At 55.4% G+C, this 19,435-nt stretch overlaps 9 protein-coding genes across 9 annotated transcripts; 3 read left to right on the top strand and 6 right to left on the bottom strand.

The window, feature by feature from the left end:
• Positions 1–337: 337 nt before the first annotated feature.
• On the top strand, positions 338–1,718 carry URH1 (Uridine nucleosidase 1; the record flags this gene model as incomplete). Its single annotated transcript, XM_062942296.1, has 2 exons — positions 338–388; positions 468–1,718. 2 exons carry the CDS (start codon positions 338–340, stop codon positions 1,602–1,604), a joined length of 1,188 nt encoding a protein of 395 aa, XP_062805230.1. The 3' UTR covers positions 1,605–1,718.
• Positions 1,719–1,922: 204 nt separating this feature from the next.
• Positions 1,923–3,515, bottom strand: ENV7 (Serine/threonine-protein kinase env7). The gene is made up of 2 exons (XM_062942295.1): positions 2,561–3,515; positions 1,923–2,500 (listed from the first exon to the last, which is right to left on the bottom strand). Exons 1-2 carry the CDS (start codon positions 3,252–3,254, stop codon positions 1,953–1,955), a joined length of 1,242 nt encoding a protein of 413 aa, XP_062805229.1. The 5' UTR covers positions 3,255–3,515; the 3' UTR covers positions 1,923–1,952.
• Positions 3,516–3,826: 311 nt separating this feature from the next.
• On the bottom strand, positions 3,827–5,446 carry QC764_110250 (uncharacterized protein; the record flags this gene model as incomplete). Its single annotated transcript, XM_062942294.1, has 1 exon — positions 3,827–5,446. The coding sequence occupies one exon, from the start codon at positions 5,444–5,446 to the stop codon at positions 3,827–3,829; it is 1,620 nt and encodes a 539-aa protein (XP_062805228.1).
• REV1 (deoxycytidyl transferase) lies at positions 3,946–9,368 on the top strand (the record flags this gene model as incomplete). Its single annotated transcript, XM_062942293.1, has 2 exons — positions 3,946–6,166; positions 6,248–9,368. The coding sequence occupies exons 1-2, from the start codon at positions 5,919–5,921 to the stop codon at positions 9,366–9,368; spliced, it is 3,369 nt and encodes a 1,122-aa protein (XP_062805227.1). The 5' UTR covers positions 3,946–5,918.
• QC764_110230 (uncharacterized protein) lies at positions 6,128–10,049 on the bottom strand (the record flags this gene model as incomplete). Its single annotated transcript, XM_062942292.1, has 3 exons — positions 6,128–7,816; positions 8,080–9,703; positions 9,763–10,049. The coding sequence occupies 2 exons, from the start codon at positions 10,047–10,049 to the stop codon at positions 9,487–9,489; spliced, it is 504 nt and encodes a 167-aa protein (XP_062805226.1). The 3' UTR covers positions 6,128–7,816; positions 8,080–9,486.
• A 795-nt stretch (positions 10,050–10,844) lies between these two features.
• KEL3 (Kelch repeat-containing protein 3) lies at positions 10,845–13,090 on the top strand (the record flags this gene model as incomplete). The annotated part of the gene is given in 3 exon segments (XM_062942291.1): positions 10,845–12,162; positions 12,178–12,467; positions 12,524–13,090. 3 exon segments carry the CDS (start codon positions 10,845–10,847, stop codon positions 13,088–13,090), a joined length of 2,175 nt encoding a protein of 724 aa, XP_062805225.1.
• A 316-nt stretch (positions 13,091–13,406) lies between these two features.
• Positions 13,407–14,488, bottom strand: QC764_110220 (uncharacterized protein; the record flags this gene model as incomplete). The annotated part of the gene is made up of 2 exons (XM_062942290.1): positions 13,407–14,122; positions 14,221–14,488. 2 exons carry the CDS (start codon positions 14,486–14,488, stop codon positions 13,407–13,409), a joined length of 984 nt encoding a protein of 327 aa, XP_062805224.1.
• A 592-nt stretch (positions 14,489–15,080) lies between these two features.
• QC764_110210 (uncharacterized protein) lies at positions 15,081–16,079 on the bottom strand (the record flags this gene model as incomplete). Its single annotated transcript, XM_062942289.1, has 3 exons — positions 15,617–16,079; positions 15,434–15,539; positions 15,081–15,167 (listed from the first exon to the last, which is right to left on the bottom strand). Exons 1-3 carry the CDS (start codon positions 15,754–15,756, stop codon positions 15,081–15,083), a joined length of 333 nt encoding a protein of 110 aa, XP_062805223.1. The 5' UTR covers positions 15,757–16,079.
• Positions 16,080–16,242: 163 nt separating this feature from the next.
• On the bottom strand, positions 16,243–18,421 carry PDI1 (protein disulfide-isomerase precursor). Its single transcript, XM_062942288.1, has 3 exons — positions 18,133–18,421; positions 17,882–18,048; positions 16,243–17,817 (listed from the first exon to the last, which is right to left on the bottom strand). Exons 2-3 carry the CDS (start codon positions 18,012–18,014, stop codon positions 16,424–16,426), a joined length of 1,527 nt encoding a protein of 508 aa, XP_062805222.1. The 5' UTR covers positions 18,015–18,048; positions 18,133–18,421; the 3' UTR covers positions 16,243–16,423.
• Positions 18,422–19,435: the final 1,014 nt, after the last annotated feature.

Here is a 19,435-nt window from a genome sequence, read left to right as displayed (position 1 = left end):
GTCCTTGTCCTTGAAGATATGGAAACCTGGTGGTTTTGATGCAAGCTTCCTAATTGGGCGATCAACCAAGCCCATCTTGAGTTGGTGGACCCCTGACCTGTCAACACCGCCTCAGCCGACCATGCTGGGAGGAGCACCTATAAGAACGGCTCTTACTCATCTCACTCTGCAGGTTGGTTCTGACACCCTGTGACAGAGAGCCTCTCATTCATTTCCTTTTTGGCTGTGAGATACTGCGATTTGTTTGCGACGCTTTCAACTTTCATCATCTTTTCAATACTTGATAGATCTCAAAGTGAGGGGTAACTAGACTTCACTCACTCACCCAACATTCAAGATGAGCGACACCCGCATCCCCGTCTGGCTGGACTGTGATCCAGGACACGATGTAAGTCTCCCTCTCCTCATGTTTACATCCCCTAGATGATAATATCTAACATGCCTGCCCCCCTTCCCCTCCGCCCCAGGACACCTTCGCCATCCTCCTCGCAGCCTACCACCCCGCCATCCGCATCCTGGGGGTATCAACCGTTTTCGGCAACGCCTCTTTAGAAAAAACAACCCACAACGCCACGTCCATCCTGACGGCAATCTCCCAGTCAGCCTCCATACCCGTCTACATCGGCGCCTCCAAAGCCCTCTTCCGGCCACCCATGCACCCACCGACGGACATCCACGGCGAAACCGGCCTCGACGGGACAAAGCTCCTCCCCCCACCGGCTGTCCCTCCCGTGGCTACCATCCCGGCCATCGACGCGGCATACGAAGCTCTCAAATCCACCCCCCGGGGGACAGCTTGGGTGGTGGCCACGGGGAGTTTTACCAACGCGGCGGCATTGTTTATGAAGTACCCTGAACTCATCCAGCACGTTGCCGGGCTGTCGTTGATGGGAGGCGCGATAGGAAACGGGTTCACGGCCGCGGTCTTGGGGACCGTTGATGGAGTGCCGAGGGTGGGGAACTGGACTCAGTTTGCGGAGTTCAACATCCTTGCCGACCCTGAGGCGGCGGCGTTCCTGCTGACGCATGGGGAGCTGTCCAAGAAGACGACGCTGATCCCGTTGGATGTCACGCACCTGTGCCTCACCACCGCCCAGGTTCAGGAACTGATCTTGTACGGACCCGAGGGACGCAAAGAGGGGATGGTGCCCGGGAGGGGCAAGACGGAATTGAGGCAGATGCTCGTCGAGCTGCTCTTATTTTTTGCGAAAACCTACGCCGACGTCTTCGGCATAACCGAAGGCCCGCCGCTGCACGACCCCTTGGCTGTTGCGGCGGTACTATCTGGGCTGGACGAAAAAGGGGGGCATAAAATCCCATTTTATGAGCATGACCCCTCTGTGGGGGTGAGCATGGAGGGAAAGGGGGAGAGGTACGAGGTAAGTGTCGCCACAGAGGGTAGCTACGAAGATGCCAAAGCTGGTGCGAGGACGGGCCAGGTCACCGCGAGATTGCTACCCCCAGGCGAGGAAGGGGTGAGGATACCTAGGGGGTTGGACTTGGGGGTTTTTTGGAGGGTGTTGGAGGAGTGTATCTCTAGGGCGGACGAGGCGAATGAGAGGGCCAGGGCTGTGAAGCAAGAGGCCGGGGTTCCTACTGCTTAGAGTTGTTTGGATGGAAAAGATATAGAGGGTTGAATAGACGGACGGGTGGTGGTGGATGATATTTGGGGTATGTGATGTTCATAGTAGATTTCAAAGATTTCAAAAGAGTTTCCTGGAGTAGAATATCCAATCAAAATCAAAAATCACTGCAGTTCAAATTTTATCTGTCTAATCATTCCTCCCAGAGCAAGATATCATCTTGCAGAAAGATGCCCGCTCAACACCCAAAACGCCAGGCATGAGCCACCCCAATATCAACATCCAAAGAATTTAAAATAAAAAAAATTTGAAAAAAAAAGAACCCCCCCCCCAAAAAAACCCATCATATATCACCCATCTTCACCCCGCCTAAGCAGCATCCTCAGGCAGCACCTCCAAAACCCGCTCCACCATCTCAATCAGCTCATCAATGTCCGGCCTCTCACTCGGCTCAACCCTCAAACACCTCCTCACCACCTCCCGTATCGGCTCACTAATCCCCTCCTCTTCTGTCGCAGCCGCCGCCGCCGCCGTTGTGCCCCCAGGAGAAACCGGCCCCTTCCCCTTATTCTTCTTCGCCCCCGGCCCCTCATCTGGAAACCTCCAATCCCCACTCAGCACACAAATACTCAGCGACCCCCCCGTCTCATCCGACCTCATCTCAAACGGCGATTTCCCCACCAAACACGCATACAGCGTGCACCCCATGCTCCAAATATCAACCTTTGTGTCAACCACCGTCCCCGTCTTGACATCAAACAGTTCCGGAGCCCGGTAAGGCATGGTGCTATGCTCCGCAGCAGTATCCTGCGTTGCAATGGCCAACGAGCGGGAGGTGATTGGGAGAGGGGATTCAGCCACCGAACCGAGGTCCATGAGGATCGGTTCATCCCCCGAGTCGGAGATCATGATGTTTCCTGTTGTTTTCCGTCAGTTTTCCATGTTTGTCGAAAGAACACAAATCCAGGGACACCAACCGGGCTTGATATCCCTATGAGCATAACTCCTCCTCTTCCCCCCCGTCTCCCTGGCCTGCGTGACCCTCTCATCCTCCGTCAGCAAGCTCCTCCCCTGCTCCTGCTCATCGTCCACATCCGCCCCCCCGTTCACCGTATTCTTGCCCCCTCGTTTCCTCCCCGGCACAACCATCTCTTCGTGCCCCCCTGCCCCGCCACCGCCCTGGTAAACATGCATCCCCCTCAGCGCCCTACAGACCCCCAAAAACAACCCCATCAGCTTCCGTTCAGGAAACTTGGAATGATTCACCAAATTAGCATTAATCATGTCCTGCAGATTCCCCCGCTTGTAATACGGCAGCAAGACATAAACCGTCTTGCTCTCCTCCCCGCCGCCGCGCTCGGTGGCGATGGAGTAATCGACGCTGTGAATGATGCCGGGGGTTGAGCCGAATATCTTGTAGGCCTCGACCTCCTTCATGGCTTGGGCGACGGATTCGGCGCCGAAGGGGCAGCGGATTTTCTTGAGGGCGTAGAGCTCGTGGTTTGGAGGGGAGAGGGACTGGACCAGGTAGACGTAGGAGAAGCCGCCTTCGCCGAGGAGGCGGAGGATCTTGAGGGAGCGGGAGTTGATCTTGAGGGTGGGGGTTCCCGGGAGGCAGGGGAGGCAAGAGGTGAGGAGGGGGTGGAGGAGGTCGAGGAGTATTTGGGACATGGTGGGCGGTTCGGGGCGCGCTCAATCGTGGTGTTTTGTTATTGCTGTTGTCGTTCGTTGCCAGGTGCGCAATCGCATGTAATGATTAGGAGCCGACTCAACCGAGGGACGGGCTTCGTGTTTGGGCTGGTCTTCCGGGTATGGCTTGCGCTGTGCTGTGAGCAAATCAATGTGATGAACCGAGGATCCTGTCCTTTAGAGAATTCGGTTGGCGCAAAAAAGTGTCAGCTTGAGATAGATGTTGTAGGAGGATGAGGTTGCGTCCTGCCATCTGGTTGCTGCTGCTGCTGCTGCTGCTGCTGCTGCGCAATGCATGCTGACAGCCGCTCGCTAATTCGCCCAAGCCGCAGCCGCCCAAGGGTCGGGGTCTTGGGTGGGGCCGTACCTTGCACCAAGCAGCCTTACCTAACCTCAACTATACTTGCAATGTCATTCCTATCTTTTGGATTTGGAACAGACAAGACGTATCATGGAACGGTAGACACAAGAAAGATATATGAACAACAGTGTTGAAGGAGCATAGCCATGTGTTGTTTCCTTCTTGGATCAAACATTACTCTACAGCGGATAGCTCACTTAGACCCGCCCTTCTGCCTCTCCATCACCCGCATAACATCCTCAAAATTGTTCTTATCGCCCTTCCTCTTCTTCCCACCCCTCTTCCTCTTCTCCTTTTTGTCCCCACCACCTCCTTCATAGCCATCACCATCCCCATCCCCATCCTCACCCCACTTAGACAGCTTCACCTTTTTCTCCTCAAAGTCAGCATCATCCTCCAGTCTGCTTGACCCAAATCCCATGTCCATATCCTCATCATCGCGCAACGACTCCTGCAGCTTCTTCTTGAGCCTCTCTTCCCGCTCTTTGGCCTTGATCTCCTCCTCTGATTTCTCCAGTGCGCCATTTGCCTTTGCCTTCTTGAGTGCCGCCTGCAGCAAGGGATCATCCAAAGACGGCGCCTTGTATGTTTGGCCCGTCGAAAGATCCACCTTTCCTCCTCTGAAATTCTTGAAATAATCTCTCTCCTCTGGAGGGCCGGAGCTAGGTTTCGGTGGTGGTGGCATAGCTGCCGAGTCTGATCTCGCCTTCTTATCCTCATCAGATGACGAGTCCGAGTCTTCGAGCGCAGCTAATGGGTCGTAATCGGAGCCCGCGTCATCAAAGATGCTGATCTCCTTGCTCTCCTCCTCTTCCTTTGCCGCCCTCTCGGCTTCCTCCTGCTGTTTCCTGTAGTACTCTGGCACCTCCATACCAAGCACGCCGCGAGATGCCAGCGCGGCCGCTTCCCTGTCTTGTTCCTCCTCTAACAGTTTGTGGTCCACCTTCCGAATCTTTCGCACCTCATGGCCATCCTCGTCAACAGTGATCTGAACCTCCCGACCCATGCTATCCTTTTCTATCCTTGTCCCCGGCGTCTTTTTCGCACCAATCTTCTTGAACTTGGACCCCAGACCCGACTCCTCCTTCGCCTTGGCCGCTTCCCTTGCCGCCTTCAACTCAGCCAGTAGCTGATTCCTCGACCTCTTCTGCCCTGGATTCAACGCAGCAGTCGCAAACTGCCCCTTCTTCCGCACCTTTTCCCTGGTCACAGCCTTGACTTCAGCATCGGCCAATTTCTCCAGGACACCGTCCACATCCTCCTCCACCTCCCCCTCTTCCCCACGCTCATCCTCGCCTGCCTTCTTCCCACTCCAGACATCTTCCCCCTGCTTCACCCTCCTCAACAAAGCAAAATCAAGCCCCTTGACAAGATGCGTACTCGCCAAGTCACCCCCAGCAATCTGACTGCGCATCCGGTCGTACGTCTCCCGGTCGATCTCCTCCTTTTTGAAAGCCTCCTCCAACGCCTTTAATCGTTCCGCTCTCTCATCCTCCTCTTCTTGCTCCCTCTGCCTGGCGCGGTCAAGGTAGCCCTCTGCGAACCGGGACCCTTTCGGGGCCGAGGTCCGGAATCGTTTGGCTGTCTTTTCGAACTGCTTGTTTTTTTGCTCTGCTAGTTGCCTCGCGAAGTCGACTCGACCTGTTGATCGGGGGGTCATGGGGATGCTGGATTTGAGTCTGGAGCCGAGCGCGGCTGTTGCTGCTGGGCGGGATGGTGGTGGTGGTGGTGGTGGTGGTGGGGAGGTGTCATTGTTGTTGGTGGAGGAGGAGGACTTGGAGAGGAGAAGTTTTCGGAATTCTTGGTTGTTCATTTTGGGGAGTAAGGATGTGGAAAAGAGCTGATGTTTTGTTTGGTGTTGAAGAAGCTTTGTCGCAAAGCGAGCGCAAGGAACCTTGCAAGGCTAAGCACGTATAGCTAAATATAAGTGGGGCGCGGGTTTAGGCGTCATGGTTACAGTGGGTTAGCTAGTTTTAATTGGAAAGGGTCCAGTCACGGGACCACGCGTTGTGAGGTGGGGCAGGCATCAAGGCTGGAAACGGGGCCTTTGGGGACAGGCCAAAGAGGTTCTTTGCCACTTGGAGTGAGAGCAAACTCGGCCGAGTGTTGGTTGCTTTTTGGGAGTAACGGCAGTTATTTGATACGATATCTTTTTCCGTCGACTGACTTGACAGTATTTGGTCTTTTCATCGACATGAAACCGTCACCAACACCTCTCTCAGCTGCCGTTGGATGATGTCATTGTTATCGCTCAACCGCGTCTACAATAGTTTTGGTTATCCGACATGGGGAGTCGCTTGGAAAAGAACTCGGCTGCGGTGCAGAAGCGCATCGCGAGCCATGAGTTTGCCGATGAAGGCGGAGAGGAATACGAGGCCAGCGCCTTCGGGGGATTTGGCGACTATTTTCGGAGAAAGAAACTCAAGCTCCAGAACCTCGACGTTGAGTATCGCGCAGAAAAGGGCGATAAGCCGCAGATCTTCAAGGGAATCGTGGCGCATGTCACGGGCTACACTCAACCTCCTCTTCATGTGTGAGTTTTCTCTCCAACACCACACACATATATATATATATTTAGTATCCGGATCTCACAACTGATGCATAAGGTATATAGCCTTCACAAAGAGCTCGTTCAACATGGCGCTGGCTTTCTGCAATATCTCGATGGCAAAACCACGGCAACACATATCATCGCCTCGGCCATGCCGCCAAAGAAGTCCCTCGACTTCACCAACTACCGTGTCGTCAAGCCGTCCTGGGTGGTAGACTCCATCCAAGCCGGTAAGCTGTTACCATGGACCGACTACCGCGTCATCGAACAAGGCCCACGGCAAAAGACCATCCAGTTTGACGGAAACAAAATGACGAGCCAACAACCCCAATCGAAGTCTCCCACGGGCTATCGAGAACAAACCCGTGATAGCTTCTACAACAGCCAGTTCCAAAAGTCCTCCCAACTAGCCTCACAACAGTCCAGCAGCCCCTTTCAACCAAGACCAACCTTCAAAACCCACAACTCCAAGCACGAGGATATCGACGACATCGACGATGCCATGGACCTCGACACACCCTCAAAACCTCAAAACGAACCTCCCAGATCAGCCCAAAAACCACCCTCTCCTGACCCCATGGCACCACCACCACCACCACCCAAACCCAAACCCATCCCAAACAAACCCCTAACCTCGGAAGAACACAACGCCCTCCTCCTCTCCGACCCCAAAGTCCGCGAATGCTCCACCGCCAACCCCGACTTTTTATCAAAATACTACGCCACCTCCCGTCTCCACCACCTCTCAACCTGGAAATCCGACCTCAAATCCCGCCTCCAGAAACTAACCTCGCAATCATGCTCCCGTCCTTCCAGCAAGCGGAAACCCAACCAGAGAAGATACATCCTCCACGTAGACTTTGACTCTTTCTTCTGCGCCATCTCCCTCCAGAAATGCCCCGAATACGCCGACAAACCCACCGTCGTAGCCCACGGTTCCGGCAGCGGCTCCGAGATTGCGAGTTGCAACTACCCCGCGAGGAAATTCGGAGTCAAAAACGGCATGTGGATGAAGCGCGCGCTGGAGCTCTGCCCAGGGTTGAAGGTCTTGCCGTACGACTTTGCGGGGTATGAAAAGGCGAGCGAGGTTTTTTATCAGGTTTTGTTGGGGGTTGGGGGTGTGGTACAGAGTGTCAGCATTGATGAGGCGTTGGTTGATGTGACGGATGTGGTGCTGAGGGGGGTTGGGTCGACGGGGGTGGGGGTTGATGAGGAGAGTATTCGTCGGGAGCAGGAAAAGGCGGAGGAGATTGCGAGGGGGTTGAGGGGGGAGGTGAGGAGGAGGACGGGGTGTGAGGTTTCGGTGGGGATCGGGGGGAATGTGCTGCTGGCCAAGGTTGCGCTGAGGAGGGCGAAGCCGGCGGGGCAGCATCAGATTCGGCCGGAGGAGGTGTTGGATTCGATTGGGGAGTTGGGGGTGGAGGGGCTGCCTGGGGTGGCGGGGAGTATTGGGGGGAGGCTGGAGGAGATGGGGATCAGGTTTGTGAAGGATATAAGGGGGACGACGAGGGAGAGGTTGGTGAGCGTTCTGGGGCCGAAGACGGGGGAGAGGTTGTGGGATTATGCGAGGGGGGTTGATAGGAGCGAGCTGGGGGAGCAGCCGGTGAGGAAGTCGGTCTCGGCGGATGTGAACTGGGGGATCAGGTTTGTCAGTCAGGAGGAGGCGGAGGAGTTTGTGAGGAATCTGTGTGGGGAGTTGGAGAAGAGGCTTTTGGCCGAGGGGGTGAAGGGGAAGCTGTTAACCGTGAAGATCATGAGGCGGTCGCTGGATGCGCCTTTGGATCCGGCGAAGCATCTTGGTCACGGGAAGTGCGATACTTTCAACAAGAGCGCGAGCTTTGGGGTGGCGACGTGTGATGCCGAGGTGATCGGGAAGGAGGCGGTTGGGATCTTACGGTCTTACAAGTTCAGCCCTGGAGATCTGAGAGGCATAGGGGTCCAGATGACCAAGCTTGACCACATCAAACCGTCAGCAGCGCCAGAGGGCAGTCAGAAGAAGCTGAACTTTGGCAGTGCTGTTGCTGCTCAGCCTCCGCCACCGAGGAGAGAGAGGGAACAAATTGTCGACGACCACGTTCCGTACCAGCTCAAACGTTCATCCTCCTCAGGGCATGAAGTCGAACACGACCCCATCACCGAAGACCCATCAACACCCAAGAAACCCAGAGTCCACCCGGCACTCGCCCTCGCAGAAGCCAACGCTGCCGACGAAAAAGCCAATGCCCCGCTCAACGTCCGAGGAACACAGTTCATCCTCCCCTCCCAAGTCGACCCTGCCGTCCTGGCCGCACTCCCCCAGGATGTCCGCAGCAATCTAATCGCCCGAGCCAAACGTCCCGCCTCCCCTGCCCCTGCTGCGAAATCCCGCTCTGGCAGCCCGGCCACGGCAGAGGAAGTCCCCCCCGACGTCGACCCCGAAGTCTTTCACTCCCTCCCAGAAGACGTGAGAGCAGAGATATGGGCTCAATACGGCGGCGGTCCATCCCGGCAAAGCCGGCCGCCCTCTCGACAAGCAGTCCGTCCACACTCCCCCCGAAAAAACGGGACAATCCACCACCTCCCTAAAGAACGACCTCCCCCCTCCCCCAAACGGGGGGGCGGTAAATCCCTTTCCAGTCGGGGCAAGCAATCCGGTTCCGGGGGGGCCAGACTCTTTCAAACAAACTTTACCCGTGCCGTCCCCGGTGCGGTCGAGGATCTCGACCCTGAAGTGCTGGCGGCTTTGCCGGAGGATATGCGGAGGGAGGTGATTGACGATCACCGCAGAAGGAAGTTGAGTGTTGACGCTGCGCATCACCGCCACCGTCGACCTCCCGCACCGCCGAAACAGAAGACTTTGGAGTTTGGGAGGCCGCTGAAGCTGGCGTTCACGGGGGAGGAGGGGAAGGTGACGGAGTTGGAGGAGATCAAAAAGATGGTGAGGGCGTGGTTTGAGATGAATAAGGAGGAGGGGCCGCATGAGATGGATGTGGAGGTTTTTGGAGGGTATGTCAAGAGGGTGGTGACGGTGGAGAGGGATATGGAGAAGGCGAGGGGGTTGGTTAGGTGGTTGGGGTGGTTGGTTGAGGAGGAGACGGAGACGGAGGAGGGGAGAAAAGGGTGGGAGGAGGCGGTGGAGGGGATCAGGGGGTTTGTTGGGCAGGGGGTGAGGGAGAGGGGGTTGGGGGGGATGGATACTGGGTAAGGAATAAATAAGATGGATGGTTACCCAAACAGGACGTGTATTCTGAACAGTGTGGTTCGTTTGGTGTGTGTCATATATACATTACATTACTATGTTTTGAGAAGAGGTGGGGGCGGGTTTAGAAGACAGAATCAAACACCATCATCCCCACTGCTCCGAACGTTACCAACAATGAGAGACCCCCGGCAAGACTGGCGGCTGCGCTGCTGATATAAAGGGTCAACTTGAGGCTCCCGCCGCAGGACTGGGTGCTGTTGCCGTCGCAGGGGAGGTCGCATTCCTTGTCGGAGACCTTGGTGGAGAGGGTTGACAGGGTTTGGGAACACCAGCATTCTCTGTTACGCACATGTCAGTCACGCCGCATGAGTGGAAGTGAGCGAGTGAGACAACACACCTGGAGTACTCCAACCCGGCGTATTTATACGACCCCTTGCCGCAGAACTCCCAGCACTTTTCGACCGTCATGATGTCGGGCTGCACGCTGTTGCTGCCGCCGTCGAGGGCGCGGCGGGAGGTGGTGTTGACGAAGAGATCGGTTGTTTCGGTGTAGCAGCCGTGGTAGGCGTAGCCTTGGCCGCCGGCCAGGATGGTGACTTGTTTCTGTGTGTTATCGTCATTCTGGGCGGCGACGAGGAGGCCGAGGAGGGATGAAAACAGGAGGGTGAAAAGCTTCATCATCATGGTCTCTCAATGGGTTGTGGAAAATGAGCGTGATGGAGGGAAGAACACAACGCCGGTAAGAAAACGAAGGAAAAGAGACGCGTGAAAAAAAAAGCGAGGGAGACCCAATGCTTTTTGTTTAATCTTATTGAATGTAAGCCGGTGGCCCAATTTCCCCCAGACCAAGAAGAGCTGAAGCCTAGAAGCTGACAGGAACTGCGCGCCAGGAGGGCGATAGGGCTGACGATTTTGAGTGGCAGCTGGGGGTGGAGGGGCGCTAGGCTTTATTTGGGTGGCGTTGGGCAGGGTTCGGGGTTTGTGAGCGTTTGCTGTTTTGGGTTTTGCTTTGGGCACTGTGATGGCATTTGGTGTTGGATGATATGAAAATATATTTGAAGGATAGAGGTGTAGAGGTAGTTTCGTGGTGTTTACGAAAGGCTTTCCATGTCTTCTGTGCTGGGGGGTTGTGGCAGTCGGTGGGGGGTTGAGAGACTTGCAGAGTACAAAAAGCGCTGTCTTTGTCCTTCTTACTTACACTTGGCCAAAGTTGAAATATCAAGAGTGTATCCAGCTTGATTTGAGTCCAACAAAATCGATATACCAGTTTTGCTTCTTATTTCTTGAACACACTGAGCTTTTTCTCTCGTTCCATCATCACAACAACCTGATTCAGACAACCACCTGCAGTTTCTGAAAGGTGGAGACGCCTCTCAACGACATCGCATAGCTACTTCTCCGCACCTCACAAAGTCTTCTTCTCACCCTCACCTCAGAAACACATCTCACTCACACGTCTCACCCGACGTCTCGTCCGCCATGGCCAAGGCAAAGGGGAAAAAGGGCAAGTCCGAGTCCAAACAGGCCAAGCTCGCCGAGAAGAAGCAAAAGCAAGAGAAAAAGGCGGACAAAAAGTCAAAGTCCAAGGCGTCCAAAAACAACGGCGACGTCGACTCGGACGACGACGTCGATCTCGATGCCGTCCTCGAGGAGATGCGCCTGCAGCAAGAGCAGCACCACAGAATCACCGAGACAGTCCTCGACGCCCCACCCCCCGTCAGCAGCTACGCCTCCTTCCTCGCCAACCCCGTCAACTCCAACCAGCTGCTCCTCTTCGGCGGCGAGCTCTACGACGGCGCCCGCGCCAGCTTCTTCAACAAGCTCTACGTCTACTACATCGACAAGGACGAGTGGCGCTCCATCACCTCCCCCAACGCCCCCCTCCCCAGGTCCTCCCACGCCTGGTGCCGCGGCGGCAACGACTCCAAGTCCATCTACCTCTTCGGCGGCGAGTTCTCCTCCCCCAAGCAAGGAACCTTCTACCACTACTCCGACTTCTGGAAGCTCGACTGCTCGACCAAAGAGTGGACCCGCGTCGAGACGAAAGGGAAATCCCCCCCGGCCAGGTCGGGTCACCGCCTGACCTACTACAAGCAGTACATCATCCTCTTTGGCGGGTTCCAAGAAACAACCGGCGATCACAAGTACCTCGGTGATGTCTGGATCTACGACACCACCAACTTTGTCTGGCACACCCCCTCCCTCCCCCCGGCCCAGCTCAAGCCCGATCCCCGGTCCAGCTTCACTTTCTTGCCCCACGACCAGGGCGCCGTCCTGTACGGCGGTTTCTCCCGGGTCAAGGTCAACCCCGGCGCGGGAAAAGGCGGGCAGCAATCGGGCAAGAAGTCAAAGGGCGGCGGTTATGGAGCCAAAATGACAAAAGTGGTGGGCATGATCCACACGGATTGTTTTTTTCTGCGTGTCACTCCCCCGCCGTCGGACGCACCGCAGGGCGCCCTTCCGACAGTGAGATGGGAGCGAAGAAAAAAACCGGCCAACGCGCCCAACCCACCCCGTACCGGCGCCGCGATGGCGTTCCACAAGGGGAGAGGGATCATGTTTGGGGGTGTGCATGATCATGAGGAGACGGAGGAGGATGTCGACTCTGATTTTTTCAACCAGCTTTTCGCGTGGAATATTGAGCGAAACAGGTTCTTTCCTCTTGGACTGAGGAAACCGAGGACTAATAATGCTGGGAAAAAGGGGGGTGGTGGTGGGGGTGAGCGTGGAGGGAGAAGGGGGAATCGGCAGGCTAATGAGGAGGAATTGCTGAGGTCTTTGGCGAAGCTTACTGCTGGTGGTGGTGGTGGTGGTGGTGGTGGTGGTGGTGGTGATGATGATGATGATGTGATGGATATTGACCTGCCTGGTGAACAGGAACCTGACGAACCGCCGGCCAGGAAGGAGTTTCCTGTCAGCAATGAGCTGCCTCATGCGAGGTTTAACGCTCAGCTTGCGGTGCAGGATGATGTGTTGTATATTTACGGCGGGATTATGGACAAGGGGGGCAGGGATGTCGTTTTTGATGACATGTACGCGATTGACCTTGGGAAGTTGGATGGGTGCAAGGAGATTTTCAATAGGCCTTTGCCGGACTGGATTGTAAGTTTCGAGCGTCACAAACTGCGGAACGTATCGACTGAGACTGTGAACCACAGGAATCCGAGGATGAAGATGATGATGACGAGGATGATGACGAGGAAGATCACTCCGACTCGGAAGAGGAAGAAGATGAAGGTGAAGATGAAGAAATGGAGGACGGTGTTGAAAAGAACAACAGCAAGCCCTTCACCCCTTCCAAACGCGGGAGGAAAACTCCCGCTTCTTCGGCCGCTGACGCGGAATCTACTCCTTCGGAGCGAGAAGACGGGGAGGCGGAGACTGCTGCCGCTGCCGCTGAGGAGCAAGAAGAAGTGGTGGATGACGGCTTGCCCCATCCGAGACCGTTTGAGAGCCGCAGGGACTTTTTCCAGAGGACGTCGAACGAGTGGCAGGAGATTTTGATGACCAATCTGAGGTGGAAGAACATCCAGCCTGAGACGCTGAGCATCAAAGAGATCAAGTCCAAGGCTTTCGAGCTGAGCGAGGAGAAGTGGTGGGATTGCAGGGAGGAGATCACGGCTATGGAGGACGAGCAGGAGGCTGCCGGGATTGGGGAGGTGGTTTCGCTTGCTGATAGGGCCGAGGGCGGTGGGCACGGGGGTGGTGCTGCGAGGAGGCGTTGATTGGGTTGGGGTTCGTGATGTGAATTGTTTGTACCAAGTGGTTCAGCTCCGGCTTGGGATCTTTGTTGATGCTGTGCAAGTTAAATTTGGCCAGCTAGGCTTGTCGATGCCACATCCCCCAGACATGCTTGACTCCTGTTCATGTTGCATGAAATGAATAAGCAGACTTGGATCAAACTTGTCGTTGATTTGGTCATTGAATTTGGGTATTTCCAAACCACACTTGAACCAGACCAGATCCCTTCCACAACCAAAAACTCCAGGGTATCATTGTTTCCCAACCATATACAATCCCAAACACCCCTCTTCCATATCCTCAAAGCCCATACCTAGTAACACACTCCTCCCTATGCCCCTCCAAACAATCCAGCCCGCAAACCCTCACCCCACACTTCATACACTTGACCCTACCCCAATACCCGCACATCTCGCAAAACACCCTGATCGGGTACCTCTCCCCCTCCTCCCCAAAAGCAGCCCTCGAGTCCATGTAACTCAACGGCGGCGCCGTCATCAAGCTCCTCAGCTCCTCATCCGTCGGAAAACTCGGAACGACCGACACAAGCAAAGGATCGTCATCCCCCGGATGCGCCGCCGGCGGCCTTTTCCTATAAGCCGGCAGAATCGTCCCATCCGCCGGATACGTCTCAACCAGCTTCTCTACCTCGTCCGGAGGAGCAGTAGGAGAATCAATCATTTCCACATCTTCCCCTTCCGCCGCGAGTTGTCTGGCCCTTTTCCTCTCCTCCTTCTCCTCCTCCTCCGCCGCCGCCGCCGCCGCCTTCACCGCCGCCCGTTTAGCAGCCGCCTGCCCCCTTTTACTCCCACCCTTTTCCCTCACCGGAGCAGGACTCGCACTCTTCGCCTGTGGCGTCGCCACCACCGGTTTATTGAGGAAAAGCAACGGATTGTTCACCACCGCGGCGGGGTTACTCTCCGCCAGCGCGAGCAGAGCCTGGTAATCATCGAGATGGTTCGCAAACGTCTTTTGAGACTGGAGGATTTTTCGGACGGTGGGGGTGTGTTTGTGTGCTAAATTTCCCCCCAACCCGACCCATCCCAAAGCATTAGACTACTGCCACTCTTCTAGGGGAAGGGGAAAAAAAAAGGGGGGATGGGGGGGGACGTACACGATCTACTGCTACTCGGAACAGGAATGTTCACGTCCCTCTGATTGTCTCGATTCAGCGCCTCGAGATCTTTCCTCAGCTTGTTTTCTTGTCGAGCTGTCAAGTCGGACAAGCTCAGCCCAGGCTGGGTATTCCGCGCGGCTCGTTTGCGGTTCTTTGGCTGGAGGGCGGTGGCTGACAGGGAGGGGCCGGTGTCGGGGACGTAGGCCCAGCCGGGGGTGGTTTTTGTTGCTGTCGAGGCTACTTCTATGACGCCAAAGTTGTTCATTTTGGAGGAGGTGTGGTGATGGTGGTGGGGAGTTGCGGGAGGAGGTCGACGCGCAAACCGTGTCGCGGGAAGTTTGTTGGCTGGGTAGGTGTAGGTGGGTGGTTCAAGAAGGAAAATCAATTGCGGAGCCCAGCCCCAAGCAGTCTGGCTGGGGAACCTTGCTGGCTAGGCAAGACTAGCCCACTAATGACGACAAACATGTTAAACTCCCAACGTCTCGCCTCACGTCTTGCCAAAACATCAGACAAGTCGTGTCACTGATTCTCATCACTTTTGGATTGATAGGGGATCTAGCTGCATCATGCGGATTATCAAACCACCCACCGGTATACACATACACATCCCTTCACATGTTCACACCCAAATCAAAACCTCAAAACTTGATATTGCGCCTCCAACCATCCATCAGTAGCATTCTTTTCCGATGTAATAGTTCTTGCTTTGCTTGCTTGCTTGCTCGTTCATCCCTCCAAAAAAACAGATTCCCTCCCGATTAATCCTCCTCCCCCTTTCTCTTCCTCCCAAAAATCCATTGCATGTATCCCCCCTATTTTCCCTCCCAGCGCCAAAACTTTTCCCATACCCCCCTTTTTTACCTCTTTTTCTTCTCCAACAACTCCATCTTTTGCTCCATCGCAGTGATATACTCGCTCAACCTCTCCACCGAACGCTGCAGAGTCTGTCCCCAGTCGTCAGTCAAAAATGCCCAATCACTCCTCTCCTTCTATCACTCCATCTAGAAAAAGCAAAGTCTAGAAATCTAGTCTTTCTTTCTTTCTTTCTTTTTTTTTTTTGGGTTTGGTGTTTTCTCCCGGTGTAAAGTCGTGTATCGAAACTGTTGGAAAAACCCCCTCCAGCAGTCCAAAAAAATTCAAAAAATTCATAAAAAAAATTTCGAAAAAGTTCAAAACAAAGAGTGCAGAAGAATCAAATGCAAACACGCACGTAAATATCCTCAGTCAGCAGCTCGTTCGAAGCCTTGTACTCCTGCACGGCGTAATAGTACACGCCCGCGCCGGCCAAGGTGCTGCCGAAGAAGAAGCCAAAGAGCCTGTCCATCACCATCATTAGCCCCCATCCCCCATCCCCCATCCCCCTTCACCCCTCCCCCAGGAATTGAAAACTCACCCCCCTCTCAACGCCCCAACGGGCTTCCTCGCGGGCAGGGGAACCGCCCCGGCAACGGCCGCGTCCCTCCTGACAGCCGTCGTGCTCATCATGCGCAGAGCAGGCAAAGCTCGGGTCAAAATCCTAGAGGTGGTGGCCATCGTGCGTCGTTCGTTCGTTCGTTTCGTTCGGGATAGTAGTAGGTAGACTGTGACTGTTAGAGGGGGTTTGTGTCTGCAGAAGCAAAAAGAGAGAGGGAGAGAGAAAAAAATTCCCAAGGGGCTAATAATAAGCCAAAAAGTAATAAAAACTTCCAGGCAGGGAGGGCGCAGGAACGTGGCGGTACGGTAGCCGGCGGAATAGTCGGGTCAGGCTGAGGTGTCAGTGAGACCAAACTTGGGATGGGGGAATCTGGACCGGCCGGGGTCTGGCATGCGGGACATGCAAGGTCGGCCAATCATGACCCCACATTCCAGGATCTCGTCAGGCGGTCAGGCACGGCACAATTTTACATTATTTGACCAGAAACGACTGAACGTGGCCCTGATGATACAGAGACGAGCGAGACAAACAAGGGGGTGGCAACATCATCATCATCATCATTATAATCATCATCATAATCATCATCATCATGGTTCAGCGAGAAAGGAAAAAAAGAAAAGAAAAAAACCATGTATTCATCATAACTTCAATTTCATTAACCAGATGCACAAAGGTATAGGTATTTTGGTTGCTCCCAGTCCCCAGAAAATCCCAGGCGTGTCATTCCACCCAGTGTCCCTGATAACCCCGTAAGAAATGCTTAAAATACAAGAATCCGCTCCTCTTCTAGAGCTCGTCGTGGTCGGCCTCCTTGGCAGCCTCCTTGGTCTCGGCCGCGGGCTCGGCAGAGCTGGCCTCCTCAGAAGCGGCGGGCGCAGCTGATGGCTCCTCAGCCTCCTCAGAGACGGAAGCCTTGTACTTGCCGTTCTCGGCAACGAACTTGATAAGGTCATCAACGGTGCGGGAGCCAGAGTAGGTGACGGGCTCGTTCTTGGCGCCGGCGGGGTAGAGCTTGATGGTGGGGAAGCCCTGAATCTCATCGGGAACGTCGTTGGCAGTGGCATCAACCTTGGCAATGACAACCTTGTCCTTGAACTCGCTCTTGGCGTAGAGGCTGGCGAGCTCGTCGTACTTGGGAGCAAGGGACTTGCAGTGACCGCACCACGGAGCGTAGAACTCGATCAGGACATCCTTGGTGTCGTCAAGGACAATGTCGTTGTAGCTCTTGGCAACAACAACCGTGACGGGGCCCTCCTGCTTCTCGGGGATGGGCTCAGACTTGATGCTAGGCTCGACCTTGCCGGCGACAAAGTCATCGACGAAAGTCTTGATGGCCTCGAGGGTGATCTCCTTCTCCTGGTCGAAGGGGAACTTCTGGTTCTTGGCCGTCTCCTGGATGGCGAAGGCGGGGAACTTGTCGGTCTTGAGGTTGAGGTTGCCAGCGTGGGCACCGTAGGCCTTGGCGTCGATGGTGCCAAAGTTGACAACACCACGCTGGGCCTCAGCGATGGGCTTGAGCTTCTCGCTGATCTCCTTGCGCTCCTCGGCCGTCTCGGCGAAGATGTAGGCAAGGGGAAGGCCGGCCGACATGTAGTCGGAGTAGGTCTCGGGGCCGATCTCGCCGATGAGGGGAGTGGCGGCCGTCTTGGCGAACTTCTGGATGGCCTCAGCCTCGAACTTCTCGGTGAAGACGGACTTGCCCTCGTCAAAGTCCTTGTAGACAACGACGGCGGGGGCCTTGACGCCCTCAGCCTCGGCGAGAGCGGCATCGGTGCTGACACCGAAGGGGTAGTCGTCGCGGAGCTTTTCAGCGACGGCAGAGAAAGCCTCGCTGGAGGCCTTGTCGGCAGCGTCAACGTAGGCGACGATGACGACCTTGTCGGCCTTCTTGAACTCCTCCAGAGTGTCCTTGGTGACGTCGGACACAGCGGGGAGGGACTGCTTGATCATGTAGGAGGTGATGGCACCAGCCTTGCGCTGGCCCTTGTAAGGGCCGACATTGTCGAGGCCGCGGAAGACCTTGAGGGTGGGGTAACCCTCAACGCCGTGTTGTTGGCAGAGCTCCGTCTCTTCTGTGCAGTCGATCTTGGCGAGCTTGATGTTCTTCTCCTTCAGCGTCGTGGCAGCCTCCTCGTACTCTGGGGCGAGGGCCTTGCAGTGGCCGCACCACGGGGCGAAGACTGCAGGACGGGGGAGGTCAGCTGGTTTTCCTCTAGAATACGGACAGAGGCCATTGACACTTACACTCAGCAAGGACGAGGTCGTTGGCCTTGACAAAGTCGTCGAAGGTGTCCTTCTTGAGCTGGACAACGTCGGAAGCAGTGGCGATGGCCGCAGCGGCGAGGAGGCCGAGGGCGATTCTGTGAACCTTCTGCATTGTGATGTGTTGTGTGGATGTCCTGTGGGGTGTTCTGCGGAGGAGAGGAGAGAACAGGTCAGTCGGCTGCGGGAAAAAAGAGTGGCGGTGACACGGCTGGAGAAGGAAGAGATCTTACTCTGGACTATTTAAAGGCAGAAGAGGACAGGTGGGGGGTTATCAGCTGGCGTTTGAATGGACAGAGACCCTATACAGAAAGATACCGGCGGAATAAGGTATATGTGGGGAAGGGGAAGGGCTCTCTGGAGGGAGTGAATTGCTTGGAGCAAAAGAGAAGTATCTCCCGGAGAGCTCTGAAGTGAATGGAGGCCGGCTTCTTGTATCTCGGAGGCTGTTCGATTGCTCCTGGGGTCGTTGCTCCAGAGAACAGGTGTCTTTTCCACAGACAGCTGCAAGCTCCGGCAACCTTGGCCCCCGCCATTCGCCGCCTTGGTCCCCAATGGGGAAAAGGTGGGGCCCATTAACCAGGGCTGAATTGATCAATGCCTCGCCAACCGTCGGGGGGGACTTCTCCACAAAATAGAGCCTTGTGATGCTGTAGCGCTTATACACGAGGGGGAGCAACTGTAACCTCGAGAGCCTAGGGTCTCCGCTATGCCGACGTCTGAATCAGATGAAGACAGTTTTCAGATTGTTCAAACAAAGAGCTGACACTTCCACAAAACTTCCTCGCTAACAATTCTGCAAATCATCATGCACTCTTCACGATAAGGAAACCAACCCACCCTACCTACCTGAATGCAGGACGATCACTCCCAATATCCAGCATAACAGTTGGTTGTAGTCCCATATCCTGTAACAGGTACGCCAAGCAGGTGGTTGGTCTACTACCCCACACAGAAGACAGACAGACAACCAGATCCTCAGCTCAGGGTCCATTTGCCCCTCGCCCGCCCCTTCCCGTCCCCTGCCCCCATTGGCAAAAATGCTGTTGCCTTCGCACTTTGGCATCCAACGGCGGCACCTCGTGAAAAAGTTGCCACGAATCCCATTGAAACAGGTCGCCGCTCCGTCTTAGCCGGCGCCGTAACTCTGTATCAGACGGAAGCAGATCCCGAATCAAATGCTTGATAAGCCCCCGGGAGCATATTTCTCCCGACCGTTTCGCTGCTCACTCTACATGGGGATCCGAGGACAGATATCTCCGCGAATCCTCACCCTACATGGCATACGCCCTGTTACACTCCTTGATCCCATTGAAGCCCGCCTGAAACGGGCGAGGACAGATCTACCAACCGCTCCCTGCCGCACAGCTCGATACATCCAACACGGTATTTGGCCACTCTTCAACATCGAGTTCGCTTCTGAGTGGGGAGGGTGTCAGTGGGAACTGGCCGTTGAGCCGCCGTTCCGGAACGAGCCTCAAGGGGCTTTATGGTCCGTGTCTTGTTGATTGGTCTGATACCCTCTCAACGCAGTGG

The sequence above is a fragment of the Podospora pseudoanserina genome, chromosome 1 (genome assembly GCF_035222485.1).
Source record: "Podospora pseudoanserina strain CBS 124.78 chromosome 1, whole genome shotgun sequence".
NCBI classification, from domain to species: Eukaryota; Fungi; Ascomycota; class Sordariomycetes; order Sordariales; family Podosporaceae; genus Podospora; species Podospora pseudoanserina.
The sequence above is the reverse complement of the archived record's forward strand: the minus strand, read 5'-3'. Positions and strand labels throughout refer to the sequence as shown.

Coding starts and splice junctions, on each gene's coding strand:
- PDI1 (XM_062942288.1), bottom strand. CDS start 18,014: ATGCAGAAGGTTCACAGAATCGCCCTCGGCCTCCTCGCCGCTGCGGCC. Junction 17,818..17,881: donor CGACCTCGTCCTTGCTGAGT/GTAAGTGTCAAT, acceptor CCCGTCCTGCAG/TCTTCGCCCCGTGGTGCGGC.
- ENV7 (XM_062942295.1), bottom strand. CDS start 3,254: ATGTCCCAAATACTCCTCGACCTCCTCCACCCCCTCCTCACCTCTTGC. Junction 2,501..2,560: donor TCATAGGGATATCAAGCCCG/GTTGGTGTCCCT, acceptor GGAAAACAACAG/GAAACATCATGATCTCCGAC.